Raw genomic sequence first — 22,852 nt, forward strand, 5'->3', positions numbered from 1 at the left:
TGAGGCAATGTGATATTTTCTGACTTATTTATCCCTTTTTTAACAGCTCCTAATATTCTGTTCGCTTTTTTGACTGCCACTACACATTGAGTGGATGTTTTCAGAGAACTATCCACAATGACTTCAAGATCTCTTTCAGCTAATTTAGACCCCATCATTTTATACGTATAGTTGGGATTATGTTTCCCAGTGTGCATTAGTTTGCATTTATCAACATTGAATGTCATCTGCCATTTTGTTGCTTGTCACTCAGTTTAGTGAACTCCCTTTTTGACTCCTCACAGGCTGCTTTCGATTTATGTGCCTAGGATCTTGAATGGGGTTGTACTGAAGCAGCTAGCCCTGCGGCCACACTGCTGTTTTTAGGAGCTAGCCCAGGGAGAGCTAGTACATCTGTCTACCCACACTGGGAATTACCCCTCCCCGCTGCTGTGTAGACATAGCTTTTGTGGCACAAAATGACGTGCCTTTATTGTGGTTCTTGTAAGGAGTTACCTCCACAAGCTACATTTGGGATCTGATAACGACAGAAGACCGGAGCCGTTCTACATTCAGGAGGGATGGCATCGTTCTGTCCCTGGTGCTGGTTCTTTAATCCCTACATGCCTGTACTGTAAGCAGGCTGATAGGTGAGTGCGTGCGAAATCAACGCCATGCTCTGATTAGCACCTGCCATCAGCCAAATTGGGTACAGAAAATGCCATCAGTCATCTGTTCATGTGCAGCGTTCTGAAAAGGCACCTCCCCAGCACCCACCTCTGGTGAGCCCTGCTGGGCTGGGCAGGGCAGAGTGTTCGATACATTGACTAAGGTCATGCAGCGTGATGCTGATGTCACCCGGCCTGGAGCTGGCCCAGCAGCTGTGACATGCTCTGCACCTGGGTTATGTTTTCAGTCTGAGTCATGGCCCCTGAGTGGAAGGGACTTGGCGCATTGCTGAGCCTTAGCCTAGCAGTGAGCTAACAGCAGCCATGTTGGCTGACTCTAAAAGGAATCCCCACCAGTCCTTCCTGGCTGGAAGGATGATTGCTGTGCTGCAGGGCTGTCATTGGGTTGCAAGCTGCCTGGAGTAGGGAGTATTTTCCTGGGTCTACACGGTGCTGGCACAGTGAGCCCCTGATCTATGAGTGTGGTGTAGATGTGCTTCCCCCAGTATAAATTGCAATACTGAGGGAGGGGTGAGTCGCCAGACTTTATGGGAACCATGTTTACCAAGACTAAGGGTATGTCTGCACTGCGCACCAAGCCTGGGCTTTGACTCTGGTTTGAGACCAAGCCCCGCTTCGAGCCACCCTCAGATCAGTTTGATTCAGGTCAGCACACACTCAGGACTAGGGTCCCAGGATGCCACTGGCAGGTGAGTCGGAGCCCTGTCATTCTGCATTATGGACAAAGCTCAAGGCCTGAGTCAGAAGGTGTTGCGTGGATGCGTTAGCACGGCCGTGAGACCTGGGGCAGCAATTGTAAACCCAGATTTACAACGCAGTGTGGATGCTCAGTTGCGGGGTTGAAAACAATGAGTCCACAAGCCCAGGTCCCACCAGTTTACACTGCCGTGTAGACATACCTGAATCATTCCCACAGCTGCCTGAAGGTTACCAGAGAGATGAGACTTCCACTGAATGCATCCGATGAAGTGAGCTGTAGTTTACGAAAGCTTATGCTCAAATAAATTTGTTAGTCTCTAAGGTGCCACAAGTACTCCTTTTCTTTTTGCAAATACAGACTGACACGGCTCCTACTCTGAAACCAGTCAGGAGCACTGTGATCAAACCCAATCAGAAAAGCAGAAGGGATCAGATGAAGCCACACCCCTAACTCTGTCTCCTCCCCACTCTAACTGACCCTGGTTTTACTCTCTCTCAAAATGCCAGATTTTTTTCCTGTGCCCCTCGACATCGCAGTATCCAAGCTCCTCCCAGGAATAATTAATAACCACTAGCTTTTATCGAGCACTGTTCACCAGCGGATCTCAAAGTGCTTTGCAAAGGAGGTCAGTGCCGTCAGCCCCACAAGCACCAACGGATTTCTCCTCCCCACAGCTCTGCGAGGAAGGGAGGTGCTGTTATTCCCAGTGTGGAGATGGGAAACTGAGGCACAGAGAGAGCAAAGGTTGAACTCGCATCTCTTTAGTCCAGTGCAGTGCCTTAACCAAAGCCCATGCCTCCTCCTGTCAGTGCAGATTGTATTACTTCATTTCCTGTGCCCTTGTTGTGACCCACTGCCATTGGATATCATTTACACCACCATTCATCACCCCCGAATCTAGCCCCTTGCCAGGAGCAGCCTGGCATCATTGCTCATGGGCAGGATGGGACTGCCTAACATTCACACATCTCCGTCGAGTAGAGGGGTGGATGCTGAACAACTCAAAAGCTTCCCGTCCCAAGAGGGGTGAGTCCTCAAGGATCTCTGAGGCTGGGTGCAGAGCACTGTCCTGGCCCGCAGCCAGCCCGGTGTTTGTGAAATGTAACAAATAGGCATTCCCCCATTTCCATTGGAGCTGTTTTTCATTGGTACCCCAGTATTAAAAACACAATGAAATGCTCCTAGATGTGAAGGCCGGACTTCCAAGGGCTCCTAGTGCCACGCGCAAACTGCTGCTGTGACTTGTTCTGTTGCTCGAAGCTTTCTACAAAACCCCAAGCTCATGTGGCCTCAGTGCCTCTGCAGCCATGTTCTCTGGAGCTCTCCTGAGCTTCTCCCCACAGCCCCAGGGCAAAGCGAAGAAGCTAGAAGATAATCTCCAGCAAACCTTCCATGCTGCAGGTGAGCAGTTTCATCAGTCTGGGGAGGGGAAAAGTTCCCAGCATCCTTTGTGCTCTGCATTTTGTTATGCTTTATTTTATTACAGCAAGGCCCCTGATGAGATGGGGAACCCCTTGGACTAGTGTCAGCATACAGTTGGGGAACAAACGGGTTGTCGAGGTAGGGCACTGGAGCGGGAGACCTGGGTTCAGTGCCCAGTTCAGCCACCGCCTCTCTGTAACCTGGGGCAAGGCTACCTGGGCCTCCGTAGCTGTGAATGGGGCTAGTGCTGCCCTGCCTTTCATCCGTTACTGGCTGGGAGGTGTTCAGATACGCCAGGCTGGATTCATAGCTAGGCTTACAACTAACCAGGCCAGCCGAGAAAGCCAGGGAGAAAGGCAGCAGGGTTTGCCCCGTTGTGCCGATGGGGAACCGAATCACACGAGTTAGGAGCCTGTAAGCAGCTGGGCCTCAGTGGCTCCCTGGGGTGAGATAGGCCATGCCAGTCAACCAGGGTCCAGCCAGTCCACCACCTAAGCAGGTGACCCTGAGGCAGGTCTCTAGACTCCTAATAAAAGCAGCCACTCCAGTCTGCTCGACAGAACTGCCGTGCTGGGAGAATTTCCAGCTGCCTGTAGTTCTGACAGACTGCCCCAGCCTGGACCTGTCCCAGGGTCTGTCTCAGCCACCACCCTGGCTAGCCTGGCACTCACCAAAGGCCATGCCGGGAGCCTGTGGCAGAGGCTCAGATCTGTTGAGTCCCAGCCTCGTGCCTGGTCATTTCCCACATACGTTAGAGGAGGGGGAAGGAGATGCAGATAAGCGCGAGGAGCCTGGTGGAGAACGCAGATTTGAACAAGCCCAGCCGATGCCTCTCGTTGAGCTGCCAAGTCAGGCAGATCAAATGCTTTGTTGTGGACTGGCACATTCCCCCTAAGGGGGGCGTTGCACATCACAGGAGGTGGAGCTGGCTGGGTACATGACCAGGAACCAGGATGTTCTGAGTGTGAATCTCCACTCTTGCGGGACCTTGCTCTGTATCCATTACCCTATGGCAGCAAGGGGTAACCCGAACCCCACCTCACAAGGAGGTTGGGAGGGGTAGTTTGTTCATGTCTAAGCCGGAAGACCTCACTGCCACCAGAATTTCCAGGCACGGGGCTCTCAAGTTAGGCACCTGGATAGAGCTGATTTTCCAGAGGTGGTTTAGGGGAAGTGAAGCCCACTGAGCTGCCTCTGCAAATGTGGCCCCTCATCCAGGTGTCTCAGTACAGATGCCAGTATGCCACGCTGACTCCCAGGCGTGCCTGTGTTGGGGTGTGGGCTGTGGGCACCAGTGTGCGTGGTTGGTCTACAAGTGCCTCTAGTTTCTGTTCACAGCCAGACAACTCTTGGGCCCCATAGACCTCTTTCACAAGCCACGGCTGGTCCGCTCGGTGACTGTTGTTCAGCTCTCAGGTGAGAGGGTGCATGCCAGAGCCATGGGCAGCAGTCAGGGGAGAGTCCAACAAGCTCCTAGAATTGCACTGGGCCTGCTCCCCTTGACTTGCTCAGCTCTGGTCCATGTCGTCTGGCTAACCCCTTGGCTGGTACCATTCCTGCCCCTTGCCCCAGGGCCAGCCTGACTCAGCAGAAGTTCTCACTGGTGCTGGTGCTGCTGCTGCTGCTGTGCCATTCTTCCTGCCTACTGGAGCATTCGCAGGCACTTGATCCACAAGGCCCTCTGACCTTGCTCTTTAGCAGTTAAGCTCTGTCATGGCAGAATGGCTCACTCTCGGGTGCCCCTGGGTTCCCTTTACTCTGAGCTGTCCCAGCTTCACCCCGTGGAATTGTTTGCTGTGCTTGGAAGTTTGTTCTCTCGGAAGCAAAGGACTAGTGCCAGTGGCATAGGGTGGGGACAGTGCCCAGGTGCTCTTTTCAAGATTTCTCACACTCCATTGCAGTGCATCCCCGTTCGTAGTCTGCAGCACCCAGCATGGGTGGCCACCCCCACCCAGTGAGCTATGCCTTGCACCTCACCCCTGATTCACAGCCCCCGCCCCTGCTGGGCCAGGCCTTGGCTAAGCGGACACTGTGAGGAGGATCAAGCTGAGTGGGAGCTTGTGACTGGTGAGAAACAGGAACTTGGGAGAGGCAACCCAACTACTGGGACTTGTGAACTGAAGCAGGCTTTGCGGGCAGGTCCCTCTAGGGGAGAGACCAGGACTAGCATGGTGAGCCACTACCCCTCGGCAGCATTTACCCAGATCTGACCCGTGTCTGCCATCAGGGTACAGACCCATGTAGGATAGCCTCAGGTGTCTTTGGGGCAGGGCTGGAAGGGGCAAAGACACGTCCCTGAATGTGCAGGCTTGCTGGCAGGCCAGATAGCACTGCGCTTGGAGGAAGCTGCTCACCGAACCTTCTGAGTGGGAAGGTCTGATGCTGGCCAGTCACTGCAAGAGGGGAGAGAAATCTCTTATCGCAACTTGAGTGCTTGTGAAAGGAGGCTGCCAGCCAAGTGTCCCTGCAGTCTGAAAGCAGGCACAGCCGGGGCAGCAGCAGAGTGAGCTTCCCAGCCCTCTGCCAACAAGCCACCTCCTGTCCTGGCGGGACCATCCTCGGGGCAAGTGAATGGCTCAGCCTCTGTAGCCCATTCAGTCCCTGTCTTCACTGCCACCCAGGATGCCAGCTGTGCTGCTCTGCTTGCTGGCCAGCTGCCCTGGGAAGAAGACTGACAGAGCCAGCTCAGCCAGCCAATAGCTTCTAAACCGGGCAAAACCTTGGGATATTTATTCCCGCACTGCCCTGTGGCTGGCTCAGCTGCAACTTTTGCCGTGGCTTTGGAGCTTGTCTTTCTGCAGGTGGTGAGCACTCTCTGCCCGCTGTGTGGGCCAGGCCTATCCGGGGGGCGATGTGAGAGGACCCAAGCAAACCCACTCCTCTGTGGCCCTGAGGCTTGGGCTTGTTGTGGCATCCCCATGCTGAGTGCAGTGACCTCGTGCTGAGTGCTGAACGTGTTCCACAGTGGAACAAAAGGCAAACGAGCATGATGAGTCGATTACAGCTCCCATTTTGCTCCAGCGATAGGCTAATGAGTAGTGCAACCCCCAGGCTAGCTGTAGTACGGCTTGTGGCAGAGTGTATTATAATACAGCTGCAGCTCATTAACAAATGGCAAAGTGCTTTGCAGACATTGTCTCTCTGCCCCGCAGTGTTCTCAGGCACTTCTGTGAGAGCTTCGGGAGACGGGGAAATAATCTGGAGGAGCGGGGTGTGGTTAGGGCACTAGGTTGGTGGACTGGGGTCTGTTACCTGCTCAGCCACAGATTGCCTGGGCAACCTTGGGCAAGTCACTTAGTCTGGCTGTGCTTGAGTTCCCCCTCTGTACAATGGGGAGAACAGCCCTGCCCTGCATCCCCGGCGGGGGGAGGTGTGAGGGAAGTCCTGGACAGATTGTGAGGTGCTCAGTAATGGAGGCTGGGTAAAGACAGACAGGAGGGTTTGTCATGTAGTGTACACTGCTCGCCCCCAGCTGTTCGCTTTGGCCACTTGGGGACATGTGGGAGTTGCTCTGGAATTCTCCCAGGACCTTTCAGTCAAGGCAGCGTTCCAAATTGCAGGCTCCAAGCCTGGGGTCCTTCCAGGACAAGTCTGTGCTGACCCTGCTTCTCTCGGCCTCCCTCTCTCCTACAGGTACATCGACAGGAAAGCGTTTCTGGAACGTGTGGATCACAGGCAGTTTGAAATCGAGCGTGACATCAGACTGAGCAAGACAAAGCCATGAGACTGGCACGAGGGCATCTTGCTCCTCCCTTTGTATCCAGGAACCGGCCGGCAGCTGGCAGCTGCTGAAAACAAGACGCAGAAACAGTTTTTCTCTCCAAGACTCAACCTGTATATCCTGTGGGGTTTTTCCTTTTACTGTAAAGGCAGGGAGGGGGTTTGTCAGCAGGTGGGGGCACTTTGGGGGTGTATTGCCTAGCTGATGGCAGTAGCATATCTGTACTGGCATGATCCTGATGGGAACTCTCTGAGCGCCAGTCCCCATGAAAGCCCTGGGCAGTGTCCCTCTCCCAGCCCCTTATGCTGCTGACAGTGGGAGCAATCAGATGGAGCAGGCATGGGCTGCCAGAGCTGGCCGCCTCCTGCCTAAAGACAAGGCCTTGCCCTGCCTGTGGGTTGTTGCGGGGCACCAGCGCTCAGCAGCCTGGAAAAGTGGATGAGGGGATCAAGGTTCACCCCACGCGCTGAGCACAAACTGGACTCCTGCTGATGCCCCAGCAGTTTTGCTGTCGAAGCCTCTCTTCGAGGGTGCTCCGGGCTGTGGAATTCGGATTGTAGCCCTTCGCTCCACTCTTCTTGTGGACCCAGCTGGGTCCCCAGCCCCTCCGTGCTGGGCCTTCCTCCACACAACTCTGACCGGTCTGGGTGTTCTTGTGATTTTATTTTTTTTATACAAGAAAATCTCCCTGTCTGGTTTCCATTCAGTCTCCCCAGGAAGGTGAGAGCAACAGCAGGCGGCAGGTGGAGGAGGGCTCGCATCCAGTCGGTCATACTAATAAAGGATTCAGTCCCTGCACTTGTGTGTTTGGCATGTGTCTCGTCATTTCTGTCCCAGGCTGGGCACTCCATACGCTTAGGGAGACGCAGTCCTTGCCCCAAGCAGCTTACATTCGAAGCAGATGAGACAGACGCCATTTCAGAGGTGGGGAGCTGGTGAAAGGTGCAACAAGGAGTCTGGAGTGAACCCAGTTCTGCTGGGTCCCACTGCAGTGTCTCAGCTGTAAGATTAGTGGCATGCTGTCTGCACACATGGGACTCTAATATTGAGGGGAAGGACAGCTCAGCGGTTATGGTGCTAATCTAGGGTTCAGGGGACCTGGGTTCAGTTCTCTGCTCTGCTACAGCCTTCCTGTGTGCCCTGGAATAAGTCATTGAGGGTACATCTACACTGCATTGTAAACCCAGGACTTCTGGAGTCGGTGTTTCCAAGACTGAGCATGTGCGTCCACACTGCACTGTAAACCTGGGTTTACAGTTGCTAGCCCCAGGTCTCACAGCTGCACTAACGTGTCTATACGGTGCAGACCTTCTGACTCAGATGTGTGGCTTGAACTGTGTCCACACTTCAAAATGACAGGGCTTGGACCTGAGTCACAGCAGGGTGTGGGCTCAGACCCAGCCCCCTAGCGTTGGTCCTGCTGCTTGCTGACCCCAGTCAGACAGATTTGTGTGTGGATGGAAGGTGTGGCTTGTGCTTAAACCCATGACAGAGCCCTGTGTAGACATACCCTTAGTCTCTCTCTGCTCCGGTTTCCCATCTGAAGAATAGCAATGACAGCGCTGCCCTACCTCAGGGAGGTGTGAGATGCTCAGCTGCTGCATAAGAGGGCCCAGTGAAGTACCTTTGCTAGATTTCTAGGCTCTCTTTCCTGTTTCATACAAGTCCTATACAGACTATGTTGTCTTATGGCATAATCATTTGATCCACAGTCGTTATGAATGGCTCACATAGCTCACTCCTGGCTTTATGCCCCTCAGTAATGCAGCCATCCTGGGTTTGTGCCGATAGACTCTATAGCATCCTGCACCATCTTGCATGTTGCTTACGCCATATAATTTTTCTGTAAATGGTCTGAAGAGTTTGGGGTGCTATTTTCACACCCCTCCCCCTGTAACTCAAGCTTCTTGATGCCCTGAGTTTAACTGCACCAGTGTCGAGAGAGGAAGAACAATGTAATGAATAAAGTTCTACAAATGATCTCTAAATCATAGCTCGGGCTATAAGAACTGGTGCTGCGAGGGGCCAATGCCCTGGTTTGCCAGTGGTGGAGGCAAAAGCATTTGACCATTCGAAAGGGGCAGAGAGTTTGAGCTCCTCTCCAGTGGTAGAAAGCATTCACTCATTTGTATAGCTGATCACTGCTGAGATCAATGCTGCAGAGTGGGATTCACTTCAGCCCTGATGTGTTTGGGAGGGGAAAATTGGAAAAGCTGCACATATTTCTGACCAATTATCCTGCTCCATTCCCTTCGTTGGAAGTCAAACCAGTAGCTCTTTGAAGGGGATCAGAACTGGATCAAGGAGCAGAGCTCAGGAGAAGCCATCAAAGGAGTGTAACAGTGGTCCTTGCAGAGGCTGTGCATACGGAGGGAGGGGTTTTCAAAAGCACTCTGTCTTGGCCTAACTCCCCTCCCCCAGAGCAAGTGGGAGCAAGGCTCGGCCAGTGCTGAGTGCTTTCCCAGATCCTGCCTCTGGGAATGCAGGTTGGCATGGTGTGTGGTGAGCAGGGGGCCATAGGCAGGGCAAGCCATCCCAGACTAGAGCCAGTAACACCTTGATCCCATGTCACGCAGCCCTGCCCCTGGATATCCCACCTGCCAGCAGCTACCAAAAAACTGCATGGATGGCAATGCTGTGTAGAGTTGTCAGACTTGTTCTTGGGATTATTTTTTCTGTCCCGCCACCTGTAAAGCCAGAAACCTTTATGACTATGCGTTCTATGGTACAGAATGCAGAGGGAACCATAAAACCTTCTAAACAGACGACCCCCCCCCCCGCAAATCCCATGACCTCCTATCTCTGCCCTCAGTTAGTACTGGGCCTGCTGCCAAATCTGAAGGCTCCCTGCTTTTCCAGTCCTGGAGAACTCTTGGTTCTGGTCCCATAGAGGGGAGAATTCAGAGACTTGAATGCCAGGACATTTTGAGGTCTGGCAAAGCTATCACCGTCCCCAGATTGAGTGTCAGCTGTTCTGCGGCCACTGTCTTTTGAGGGGTGGGGAATTCTGAGGGAAAGAGGAGGAGGGAATGTTTGTGGCAGGCTATTTCATTTCCAAAGCAGCAGTTTGAAGCTGCTCCGAGGTGTGGGACATTAGGCTAAGGGCTGATCAACACTTAAAACATACGTTGACCCAGCTGCATCACGTATGGATGTGAAAATTTTACACCCCTGAGAGACGTAGTTAAGCTGACCTGAGCCCTAGTGTAGACAGTGCTGGGTTGACGGAAGCATTCCATCGATCAGCCTAGCTCCTGCTACTCGGAGAGATGGATTGACTAGAGTGAGGGAGGAGCTCTTCCTGTAGGGAAGTGTATAAGCTGCAGCTGTGCCACTGTAGCATTTCTAGGGTAGCCATACCCTCAGACCATGTGTGGGGAATCAGTGAGTAGAGAGGGCCAAAGAGACTTGACTATTTATTCTATGGTGCTGCAATTTAGTGTGTGTGCATGTACGTGCATGCACAAAAACGTGTCCCTGGGAGTGGTATAATGCTATGGTGCTGCAATTTATCACAAGGACATTGTGTGGATGGGAGGTTGGGTGTGAAAACATGTCCCTAGGAATGGTATATACTCACCGCTGAAATTCTGGCCATATTCCATATCTCTGGGGGGAAGAGGGCATGTGTGTACTGGGACTACAGTACAGGGCTGGCTCCTGTGCTGGGAACATCAGAACAGCCCTCGGGTCTTAGTTTTCACCTGAAAAGAGGGAAATTGGTCTCTGCTGAGATGTAGACAGAGACTGTCTCCTAGCCAAACGGGTCACAGCTACTTGAACTGAAGGAAAGTAGCCCTTTCAGGCTGACGGGCCCTGCTGAAGGATCTGGGATGCTGCCAGCAGCAAAGGAGGTTGCCTGGCTTTGGCCAGAGTTGGCAGTTGCATGTGCACAAGTTGGTCATGCGCTAAATTATGCCTCGGCAATCTGACTCTGATGCATCCCTCTGACTAATGCTTAGCACTCCTTTAACATGGTCTGTTTTCAAAGCACTGGTGAGCATTTGCTGTCTAATAACCCCATGCGAGGCAGATCGTTAAGTAGTATTAGGCCAGTTTGGAGAAACTGAGTCACAAAGTAGTTACATGATTTGTGCAAGGCCACACACTAACGAAGTGCCAGAGCTGAGGTTAGAACAAAGGAGTACTGGGCTCCTCCCAGCCTGTGCTTGCACCACTAGTCCTCACTGTCCTTAAAAGGAGGGATGGAGAGAGAGTCAAAAACAGTCTTAAGTCTGGCCTTGCAGCCCTGAACTGCCAAGCCAAGAGCTGCTCATGTCAACTGTCTCATCTTTCAGGGTCTAGTTCCCAGCAGATTCAGAACACATTTGTGATCTGCCTTCATCAAATCCTACTAAGGTTGTCATATAGAATCACAGACTTTAAGGTCAGAAGGGACCATTAGGATAATCTAGTCTGACCTCCTGCACAATGCAGGCCACAGAATCTCACCCACCCACACCTGTAACAAACATCTAACCTATGTCTGAGCTATTGAAGTCCTCAAATCGTGGTTTAAAGACTTTGAGGTGCAGAGAATCCTCCAGCAAGGGACCCGTACCTCATGCTGCAGAGGAAGGCAAAAAAAACCCAGGGCCTCTTCCAATCTGCCCTGGAGGAAAATTCCTTCCCAACCCCAAATATGGCAATCAGCTGAACCCTGAGCATACGGGCAAGACTCACCAGCCAGATACCCAGGAAAGAATTCTCTGTAGTAACTCAGCTCCCTCCCCCTCTAACATCCCATCACAGGCCATTGGGCATATCTACCACTAATAGTTGAAGATACAAAAATTAGGTTAATTAATTGATCCCATCATATCATCCCTTCCATAAACTTATCAAGCTTAGTCTTGAAGCCAGATATGTCTTTTGCCCCCCACTGCTTCCCTTAGAAGGTTGTTCCAGAACTTCACTCCTCTGATGCTTAGAAACCCTCATCTAATTTCAAGTCTAAACTGCCTGATGGCCAGTTTATATCCATTTGTTCTTGTGTCCACATTGGTACTGAGCTTAAATTATTCTTCTCCCTCTGTGGTATTTATCCCTCTGATATATTTATAGGGAGCAATCATATCTCCCTTCAACCTTCTTTTGGTTAGGCTAAACAAGCTTAGCTCTTTGAGTCTCCTTTCATAAGACAGGTTTTCCATTCCTCTGATCACCCTACTAGCCCTTCTCTGCACCTGTTCCAGTTTGAATTCATCGTCCTTAAACATGGGAGACCAGAACTGCACACAGTATTCCAGATGAGGTCTCACCAGTGCCTTGTATAAGAGTACTAACACCTCCTTATCTCTACTCAAAATACCTCGCCTTATGCATCCCAAGATAGCATTAGCTTTTTTCATGCCATATCACATTGGCCACATCTTCAGCATCTCAGGCACTGACAGCTTCTCTGGCAGCCGGCAAGAGAGTGGCCGTCCATGAGCATCTTCTTCGCTATTGGAGGTGGTTTTTTGCTCTGCATCCTGGCTCTCCGTACCAGCTCTCCCGAGACTTTCAGCTTGGCACGATTTGTCACTTGTGGCTGCCACACCTATCCATCAAGCCAACCGTGCTGAACCGTGTGGGAGCTCCAAGGTGTGCAGTGCCCTTTGAATGTGGCACAGGTACCTCCACACTCAGGGCTGGTGGGATGCCTGTGACATTCTCCTGGTGCTATCTGGACCGGTGATCTGCTAGGTCACTCCAATCCTCAACTCTGGGAGCCAGCCTTATCTTTCTCTGCTGTGAGAGCCCCCACTCCCGGGCTGTTCACACACAGCCTCTGGCATGTAAGCTGCTCCCAGCTACGTGAGTGAGCACTTTTGGCCAGCTGCTGCCAGACACAATCCTAGGAACCTCCGTCTTGCAGTATCCAGTTATGCCTGCTAGACTCTGCAAGCTTATATGAGTTCATCAATTTAAGAAAGAAATTGATATGTACTTGGCTTGTTATCTCAAGGGGAGTCTCTGACATGCTTCAAACCAAACAAACTGCTTCAGGTAGAACAAAAACAGATTTATTAACTACAAAGAGATTTTAAGTGATTATAAGTCAAAGCATAACAAGTCAGATTTGGTCAAATGAAATAAAACCAAAACGCATTCTAAGCTGATCTTAACACTTTCATTGCCCTTATAAATTAGATGCTTCTCACCACAGGCTGGCTGGTTGCCCTTCAGCCAGACTCTCCCCATTGATCAGTGCTTGTCACTTGGTGGTGGTGTCTGTAGATGGAGGTGGAAGAGAGAGGAAAAGCATGGCAAATGTCTCTCCCTTTTATCATTTTCTTTCTTCCCCCTTGACTTTGCCCCCCCCTTCAGGGTCAGGTGAGCATTACATCCATCGTAGTCCCAAACTGATCAAGGAAAGGGGTTTTAACCTTTCCTCACAGGTTAGGGTCTCTACATCTTTGATCATTTTTGTTTTCTTCTGGACTCTTTCCAATTGGTCGACATCTTCCCTAACTCAGAATTGAACATAGTGCTCTTTCTGAAGCCTCTCCAGTGCTGAGTGGGACACTCCCCTCCTGTGCCTTACATACAACACACTTGTTTATACACCCTAGAAGGATAGGAGCCTTTTTTGCAGATGCTTCACATCTCATATTTCATTTGTGAGCCACTAGACACCCCCCCCCGAGCTTTTGCAGCAGTTCTGCTGCCTCCCCAGTTATTCCCCTGGGTGTAGTTGTACATTAGATTTTTCCCTTTAAGTGCAGTACTTTGAACTTGCCACTATTGAATTTCCATCTTGGTGATTTCAGACCAATTCTTCAATTTGTCAAGGCCATTTTGAATTCTAATCCCATTGTCCAAAGTGCTGGTGACCCCTCCCAGTGTGGTGTCATCTGCAAATTTGATAAGCACTCTCTCCACTCAGTTATCTAAAAAGAAAAGGAGTACTTGTGGCACCTTAGAGACTAACAAATTTATTAGAGCATAAGCTTTCGTGAGCTACAGCTCACTTCATCGGATGCATTTGGTGGAAAAAACAGAGGGGAGATTTATATACACACACACACAGAGAACATGAAACAATGGGTTTATCATACACACTGTAAGGAGAGTGATCACTTAAGATAAGCCATCACCAACAGCAGGGGGGGGAAGGAGGAAAACCTTTCATGGTGACAAGCAGGTAGGCTAATTCCAGCAGTTAACAAGAATATCAGAGGAACAGTGGGGGGTGGGGCGGGCGGGAGAAATACCATGGGGAAATAGTTTTACTTTGTGTAATGACTCATCCATTCCCAGTCTCTATTCAAGCCTAAGTTAATTGTATCCAGTTTGCAAATTAATTCCAATTCAGCAGTCTCTCGTTGGAGTCTGTTTTTGAAGCTTTTTTGTTGAAGTATAGCCACTCTTAGGTCTGTGATCGAGTGACCAGAGAGATTGAAGTGTTCGCCAACTGGTTTTTGAATGTTATAATTCTTGACGTCTGATTTGTGTCCATTCATTCTTTTACGTAGAGACTGTCCAGTTTGGCCAATGTACATGGCAGAGGGGCATTGCTGGCACATGATGGCATATATCACATTGGTAGATGCGCAGGTGAACGAGCCTCTGATAGTGTGGCTGATGTGATTAGGCCCTATGATGGTATCCCCTGAATAGATATGTGGACAGAGTTGGCAACGGGCTTTGTTGCAAGGATAGGTTCCTGGGTTAGTGGTTCTGTTGTGTGGTGTGTGGTTGCTGGTGAGTATTTGCTTCAGATTGGGGGGCTGTCTGTAAGCAAGGACTGGTCTGTCTCCCAAGATCTGAGAGAGCGATGGCTCGTCCTTCAGGATAGGTTGTAGATCCTTGATGATGCGTTGGAGAGGTTTTAGTTGGGGGCTGAAGGTGATGGCTAGTGGCGTTCTGTTGTTTTCTTTGTTGGGCCTGTCCTGTAGTAGGTGACTTCTGGGTACTCTTCTGGCTCTGTCAATCTGTTTCTTCACTTCAGCAGGTGGGTACTGTAGTTGTAGGAATGCATGATAGAGATCTTGTAGGTGTTTGTCTCTGTCTGAGGGGTTGGAGCAAATGCGGTTATATCGTAGCGCTTGGCTGTAGACAATGGATCGAGTGGTATGATCTGGATGAAAGCTAGAGGCATGTAGGTAGGAATAGCGGTCAGTAGGTTTCCGATATAGGGTGGTGTTTATGTGACCATCGCTTATTAGCACCGTAGTGTCCAGGAAGTGGATCTCTTGTGTGGACTGGTCCAGGCTGAGGTTGATGGTGGGATGGAAATTGTTGAAATCATGGTGCAATTCCTCAAGAGCTTCTTTTCCATGGGTCCAGATGATGAAGATGTCATCAATGTAGCGCAAGTAGAGTAGGGGCATTAGGGAACGAGAGCTGAGGAAGCGTTGTTCTAAGTCAGCCATAAAAATGTTGGCATACTGTGGGGCCATGCGGGTACCCATCGCAGTGCCGCTGATTTGAAGGTATACATTGTCACCAAATGTGAAATAGTTATGGGTCAGGACAAAGTCACAAAGTCCCATGGAAAAGAAGCTCTTGAGGAATTCCACCATGATTTCAACAATTTCCATCCCACCATCAACCTCAGCCTGGACCAGTCCACACAAGAGATCCACTTCCTGGACACTACGGTGCTAATAAGCGATGGTCACATAAACACCACCCTATATCGGAAACCTACTGACCGCTATTCCTACCTACATGCCTCTAGCTTTCATCCAGATCATACCACTCGATCCATTGTCTACAGCCAAGCGCTACGATATAACTGCATTTGCTCCAACCCCTCAGACAGAGACAAACACCTACAAGATCTCTATCATGCATTCCTACAACTACAGTACCCACCTGCTGAAGTGAAGAAACAGATTGACAGAGCCAGAAGAGTACCCAGAAGTCACCTACTACAGGACAGGCCCAACAAAGAAAACAACAGAACGCCACTAGCCATCACCTTCAGCCCCCAACTAAAACCCCTCCAACGCATCATCAAGGATCTACAACCTATCCTGAAGGACGAGCCATCGCTCTCTCAGATCTTGGGAGACAGACCAGTCCTTGCTTACAGACAGCCCCCCAATCTGAAGCAAATACTCACCAGCAACCACACACCACACAACAGAACCACCAACCCAGGAACCTATCCTTGCAACAAAGCCCGTTGCCAACTCTGTCCACATATCTATTCAGGGGATACCATCATAGGGCCTAATCACATCAGCCACACTATCAGAGGCTCGTTCACCTGCGCATCTACCAATGTGATATATGCCATCATGTGCCAGCAATGCCCCTCTGCCATGTACATTGGCCAAACTGGACAGTCTCTACGTAAAAGAATGAATGGACACAAATCAGACGTCAAGAATTATAACATTCAAAAACCAGTTGGCGAACACTTCAATCTCTCTGGTCACTCGATCACAGACCTAAGAGTGGCTATACTTCAACAAAAAAGCTTCAAAAACAGACTCCAACGAGAGACTGCTGAATTGGAATTAATTTGCAAACTGGATACAATTAACTTAGGCTTGAATAGAGACTGGGAATGGATGAGTCATTACACAAAGTAAAACTATTTCCCCATGGTATTTCTCCCTCCCACCCCACCCCCCACTGTTCCTCTGATATTCTTGTTAACTGCTGGAATTAGCCTACCTGCTTGTCACCATGAAAGGTTTTCCTCCTTCCCCCCCCTGCTGCTGGTGATGGCTTATCTTAAGTGATCACTCTCCTTACAGTGTGTATGATAAACCCATTGTTTCATGTTCTCTGTGTGTGTATATACATCTCCCCTCTGTTTTTTCCACCAAATGCATCCGATGAAGTGAGCTGTAGCTCACGAAAGCTTATGCTCTAATAAATTTGTTAGTCTCTAAGGTGCCACAAGTACTCCTTTTCTTTTTGCGAATACAGACTAACACGGCTGCTACTCTGAAATCAGTTATCTAAGTTATTAATGAACATGTTGACTAGTACCAGACCCAGGACAGGCTACTGCAGGACCTCACCAGATACTCTCTCCCCATTTGACAGCAAACCATTGAGTACTACTCTGAGTACAGTCTTTCAACGCATTGTGTATAGTACAGTTATAGTCATTTCCTCTGGACCATGTTTTCTTGTGAGAATGTCATGTGGGACCTTGTCAAAAGCCATACTAACATGAAGATACAACACATCTCCTGCTTCCCCCAATGCACTTGGCCAGTAACCCTGTCAAAAGAGATGAAGGTGCCTGCTCATTGCTGAAAAGAGACCGATGCTAGCCACTTCTAGGCCAGCCCTGCTGGAGCTCGGGCACACTCCTCTTCAGAGCCCTGCCCCATTCATAGAATATCAGAGTTGGAAGGAACCTCAGGAGGTCATCTAGTCCAACCCCCTGCTCAAAGCAGGACCAATCCCCAACTAAATCATCCCAGCCAGGGCTTTGTCAAGCCTGACCTTAAAAATTTCTAAGGAAGGAGATTCCACCACCTCCCTAGGTAACCCATTCCAGTGCTTCACCACCCGCCTAGTGAAAAAGTTTTTCTTAAAACCCAACCTAAACCTTCCCCACTGCAACTTGAGACCATTACTCCTTGTTCTGTCATCTGCTACCACTGAGAACAGTCTAGATCCATCCTCTTCGGAACCCCCTTTCAGATAGTTGAAAGCAGCTATCAAATTCCCCCTCATTCTTCTCTTCTGCAGACTAAACAATCCCAGTTCCCTCAGCCTCTCCTCATAAGTCATGTGTTCCAGTCCCCTAATCATTTTTGTTGCCCTCCGCTGGACGTTTTCCAATTTTTCCACATCCTTCTTGTAGTGTGGGGCCCAAAACTGGACACAGTACTCCAGATGAGGCCTCACCAATGTCGAATTGAGGGGAACGATCACGTGCCTCGATCTGCTGGCAATGCCCCCACTTATACATCCCAAAATGCCGTTGGCCTTCTTGGTAACAAGGGCACACTGCTGACTCATATCCAGCTTCTCATCCACTGTAACCCCTAGGTCCTTTTCTGCAGAACTGCTGTCAAGCCATTTGGTCCCTAGTCTGTAGCGGTGCATGGGATTCTTCCGTCCTAAGTGCAGGACTTTGCACTTGTCCTTGTTGAACCTCATCAGATTTCTTTTGGCCCAATCCTAATTTATCTAGGTCCTATCCCTACCCTCCAGCATATCTACCTCTCCTCCCAGTTTAGTGTCATCTGCAAACTTGCTGAGGGTGCAATCCACACCATCCTCTAGATCATTTGTGAAGATATTGAACAAAACTGGCCCAAGGCCTGCCCCTTGGGACACTTCACTTGATACCAGCTGCCAGCTAGACAGGGAGCCGTTGGTCATTACCCGTTGAGCCTGACAATCTAGCCAACTTTCTATCCACTTTATAGTCCATTCATCCAGCCCATACTTCTTTAACTTGCTGGCAAGAATACGGTTGGAGACGTGTCAAAAGCTTTGCTAAAGTCAAGGAACAACACGTCCACTGCTTTCCCCTCATCCACAGAGCCAGTTATTTCGTCATAGAAGGCAATTAAAATTAGTCAGGCATGATTTGCCCTTGGTGAATCCATGCTGACTGTTCCTGATCACTTTCCTCTCCTCTAAGTGCTTCAGAATTGATTCCATAAGGACCTGCTCCATGGTTTTTCCAGGGACTGAGGAGAGGCTGACTGGCCTGTAGTTCCCAGGATCCTCCTTCTTCCCTTTTTTAAAGATGGGCACTACATTAGCCTTTTTCCAGTCATCTGGGACTTTCCCCGATCGCCATGAGTTTTCAAAGATAATGGCCAATGGCTCTGCAATCACATCCGCCAACTTCTTTAGCACTCTCAGATGCAGCACATCCAGCCCCATGGATTTGTGCTCGTCCAGCTTTTCTAAATAGTCCCGAACCACTTTTCTCCACAGAGGGCTGGTCACCTCCTCCCCATGCTGGGCTGCCCAGTGCAGTAGTCTCGGAGCTGACCTTGTTAGTGAAGACGGAGGCAAAAAAAAGCATTGAGTACATTAGCTTTTTCCACATCCTCTGTCACTATGTTGCCTCCCTTATTCAGTAAGGGGCCCACACTTTCCTTGACTTTCTTCTCGTTGCTAATATACCTGAAAAAACCCTTCTTGTTACTCTTAATATCTCTTGCTAGCTGCAACTCCAGGTGTTATTTGGCCTTCCTGATTTCACTCCTGCATGCCCGAGCAATATTTTTATACTCTTCCCTGGTCATTTGTCCAATTTTCCACTTCTTGTGAGCTTCTTTTTTGTGTTTAATATCAGCAAGGATTTCCACTGTTAAGCCAAGCTGGTCACCTGCCATATTTGCTATTCTTTCTACACATCGGGATGGTTTGTCCCTGTAACCTCAATAAGGATTCTTTAAAATACAGCCAACTCTCCTGGACTCCTTTCCCCCTCATGTTATTCTCCCAGGGGATCCTGCCGATCAGTTCCCTGAGGGAGTCAAAGTCTGCTTTTCTAAAGTCCAGATTCCATATTCTGCTGCTCTCCTTTCTTCCCTGTGTTAGGATCCTGACCTCGACCATCTCATGGTCACTGCCTCCCAGGTTCCCATCCACTTTTGCTTCCTCTACTAATTCTTCCCAGTTTGTGAGCAGCAGGTCAAGAAGAGCTCTGGCCCTGGTTGGTTCCTCCAGCACTTGCACCAGGAAATTGTCCCCTACACGTTCCAAAAACTTCCTGGATTTTCTGTGCACTGCTGTATTGCTCTCCCAGCAGATATCAGGGTGACTGAAATCTCCCATGAGAACCAGGGCCTGTGATCTAGTAACTTCTGTGAGTTGCCTGAAGAAAGCCTCGTCCACCTAATCCCCCTGGTCTGGTGGTCTATAGCAGACTCCCACCACAACATCACCCTTCTTGCTCACACTTCTAAACTTAATCCAGAGACTCTGAGGTTTTTCTGCAGTTTCATACTTGAGCTCTGAGCAGTCAAACTCCCCCTGCCTGTCCTTCTTGAACAGTTTATATCCATGACAGTGCTCCAGTCATGTGAGTTATCCCACCAGGTCTGTTATTCCAAATCACATCATAATTCCTTGACTGTGTCAGGACTTCCAGTTCTCCCTGCTTGTTTCCCAGGCTCTTTGCATTTGTGTATAGGCACTTGAGATAACTTGCTGATCGTCCCTCTTTCTCAGTATGAGGCAGGAGCCCTGCCCTCTTGTGCGCTTCTGCTTGTGCTTCCTCCCAGTATCCCACTTACCTCAGGGCTTTGGTCTCCTTCCCCTGGTGAACCTAGTTTAAAGCCCTCCTCACTAGGTTAGCCAGCCTGCTTGCGAAGATGCTCTTCCATCTCTTCGTTAGGTGGAGCTCGTCTCTGCCTAGCACTTCTCCTTGGAACACCATCCGATGGTCAAAGAATCCAAAGCCTTCTCTCCAACACCACCTGCGTAGCCATTCGTTGACTTCCATGACTCAACGGTCTCAACCCAGGCCTTTTCCTTCCACGGAGAGGAAGGACAAGAAGACCACTTGCACTTCTAACTCCTTTATCCTTCTTCCCAGAGCCACATAGTCTGCAGTGATCCTCTTAAGGTCATTCTTGGCAGTATCATTGGTGCCCACGTGGAGAAGCAGGAAGGCGTAGCAATCCGAGGGCTTGATGAGTCTCGGCAGTCTCTCCATCACATCGTGAATCCTAGCTCCTGGCAAGCAGCAGATTTCTCGGGTTTCCTGGTCAGGGAGGCAGATAGATGACTCAGTCCCCCTGAGGAGAGAGTGCCCAACCACCACCATCCGCTTTCTTCTCTTGGGAGCAGTGGTTGTGGAACCCCCAACTCTAGGACAGTGCATCTCATGCCTTCCAATCGGCAGTCTCCTTCTGTTCCCTTCCCTCAGATGTGTCATCTAGTCCACTCTCCACATCAGTACCTGTGGAAAGATCATGAAAATGGTTACTTACCTGTATCTGCGCTGCTGGTACATGGACGCTCCCCTTTCTTCTTCTGAAGGTCACATGCTGCCAAATTTCTTCACCATCCTCCTGTCCCCGCAGTGCAGCCTGCTCTGAATCTTCAGAACGTTGTGTCTGTAGAAGCATATCCTGACATCTGTCCAGGAAATCTTCAGTTTCTCTTATGCAATGCAGGGTCGATACCTGTTGCTCCAGACCTTGAACCTTCTCTTCCAATATGGAGACCAGCTTGCACTTTGTACAGACAAAGTTGCTTCTGTCCTGTGGAAGAAAGACAAACATGGCACATCCAGTGCAGGTCACAAAAGATGAACGCTCCCTATCCATATTACCTTCCTTCTATGAACTTCCTCAGGAGTTGTAGTAACTACTCAGAGAAGTCAGCAAGAATCATAGAATCATAGAATCATAGAATATCAGGGTTGGAAGGGACCCCAGAAGGTCATCTAGTCCAACCCCCTGCTCAAAGCAGGACCAAGTCCCAGTTAAATCATCCCAGCCAGGGCTTTGTCAAGCCTGACCTTAAAAACCTCTAAGGAAGGAGATTCTACCACCTCCCTAGGTAACGCATTCCAGTGTTTCACCACCCTCTTAGTGAAAAAGTTTTTCCTAATATCCAATCTAAACCTCCCCCATTGCAACTTGAGACCATTACTCCTCGTTCTGTCATCTGCTACCATTGAGAACAGTCTAGAGCCATCCTCTTTGAAACCCCCTTTCAGGTAGTTGAAAGCAGCTATCAAATCCCCCCTCATTCTTCTCTTCTGCAGACTAAACAATCCCAGCTCCCTCAGCCTCTCCTCATAAGTCATGTGCTCTAGACCCCTAATCATTTTTGTTGCCCTTCGTTGTACTCTTTCCAATTTATCCACATCCTTCCTGTAGTGTGGGGCCCAAAACTGGACACAGTACTCCAGATGAGGCCTCACCAGTGTCGAATAGAGGGGAACGATCACGTCCCTCGATCTGCTCGCTATGCCCCTACTTATACAACCCAAAATGCCATTGGCCTTCTTGGCAACAAGGGCACACTGCTGACTCATATCCAGCTTCTCGTCCACTGTCACCCCTAGGTCCTTTTCCGCAGAACTGCTGCCGAGCCATTCGGTCCCTAGTCTGTAGCGGTGCATTGGATTCTTCCATCCTAAGTGCAGGACCCTGCATTTATCCTTATTGAACCTCATTAGATTTCTTTTGGCCCAATCCTCCAATTTGTCTAGGTCCTTCTGTATCCTATCCCTCCCCTCCAGCGTATCTACCACTCCTCCCAGTTTAGTATCATCCGCAAATTTGCTGAGAGTGCAATCCACACCATCCTCCAGATCATTTATGAAGATATTGAACAAAACGGGCCCCAGGACCGACCCCTGGGGCACTCCACTTGACACCGGCTGCCAACTAGACATGGAGCCATTGATCACTACCCGTTGAGCCCGACAATCTAGCCAGCTTTCTACCCACCTTATAGTGCATTCATCCAGCCCATACTTCCTTAACTTGCTGACAAGAATGCTGTGGGAGACCGTGTCAAAAGCTTTGCTAAAGTCAAGAAACAATACATCCACTGCTTTCCCTTCATCCACAGAACCAGTAATCTCATCATAAAAGGCGATTAGATTAGTCAGGCATGACCTTCCCTTGGTGAATCCATGTTGACTGTTCCTGATCACTTTCCTCTCCTCTAAGTGCTTCAGGATTGATTCTTTGAGGACCTGCTCCATGATTTTTCCAGGGACTGAGGTGAGGCTGACCGGCCTGTAGTTCCCAGGATCCTCCTTCTTCCCTTTTTTAAAGATGGGCACTACATTAGCCTTTTTCCAGTCATCCGGGACTTCCCCCGTTCGCCACGAGTTTTCAAAGATAATGGCCAAGGGCTCTGCAATCACAGCCGCCAATTCCTTCAGCACTCTCGGATGCAATTCGTCCGGCCCCATGGACTTGTGCACGTCCAGCTTTTCTAAATAGTCCCTAACCACCTCTATCTCTACAGAGGGCTGGCCATCTCTTCCCCGTTTTGTGTTGCCCAGCACAGCAGTCTGGGAGCTGACCTTGTTAGTGAAAACAGAGGCAAAAAAAGCATTGAGTACATTAGCTTTTTCCACATCCTCTGTCACTAGCTTGCCTCCCTCATTCAGTAAGGGGCCCACACTTTCCTTGGCTTTCTTCTTGTTGCCAACATACCTGAAGAAACCCTTCTTGTTACTCTTGACATCTCTTGCTAGCTGCAGCTCCAGGTGCAATTTGGCCCTCCTGATATCTTTCCTACATTCCCGAGCAATATTTTTATACTCTTCCCTGGTCATATGTCCAACCTTCCACTTCTTGTAAGCTTCTTTTTATGTTTAAGATCCGCTAGGATTTCACCATTAAGCCAAGCTGGTCGCCTGCCATATTTACTATTCTTTCGACTCATCGGGATGGTTTGTCCCTGTAACCTCAACAGGGATTCCTTGAAATACAGCCA

The 22,852-nt window shown here is 49.7% G+C and overlaps 1 protein-coding gene across 6 annotated transcripts in view; it reads left to right on the forward strand.

Moving 5' to 3' along the window:
* Nucleotides 1-7,311, forward strand: part of CFDP1 (craniofacial development protein 1) — a 121,195-nt gene extending 113,884 nt beyond the window's left edge. For 4 of the 6 annotated variants that reach the window (XM_038368948.2, XM_038368950.2, XM_043495360.1 and 1 more), the window contains one exon: nucleotides 6,424-7,311. In XM_038368948.2, the coding sequence (XP_038224876.1) occupies nucleotides 6,424-6,514 (91 nt within the window). In that variant the 3' untranslated portion in view covers nucleotides 6,515-7,311. Of the gene's footprint in view, nucleotides 1-488; nucleotides 630-6,423 lie in introns of all 6 variants that reach the window. The other 2 variants (XM_043495356.1, XM_043495358.1) reach the window with 1 other exon arrangement.
* Nucleotides 7,312-22,852: the final 15,541 nt, after the last annotated feature.

The sequence above is a fragment of the Dermochelys coriacea genome, chromosome 12, assembly GCF_009764565.3.
Source record: "Dermochelys coriacea isolate rDerCor1 chromosome 12, rDerCor1.pri.v4, whole genome shotgun sequence".
In the NCBI taxonomy this organism is placed as follows: domain Eukaryota; kingdom Metazoa; phylum Chordata; order Testudines; family Dermochelyidae; genus Dermochelys; species Dermochelys coriacea.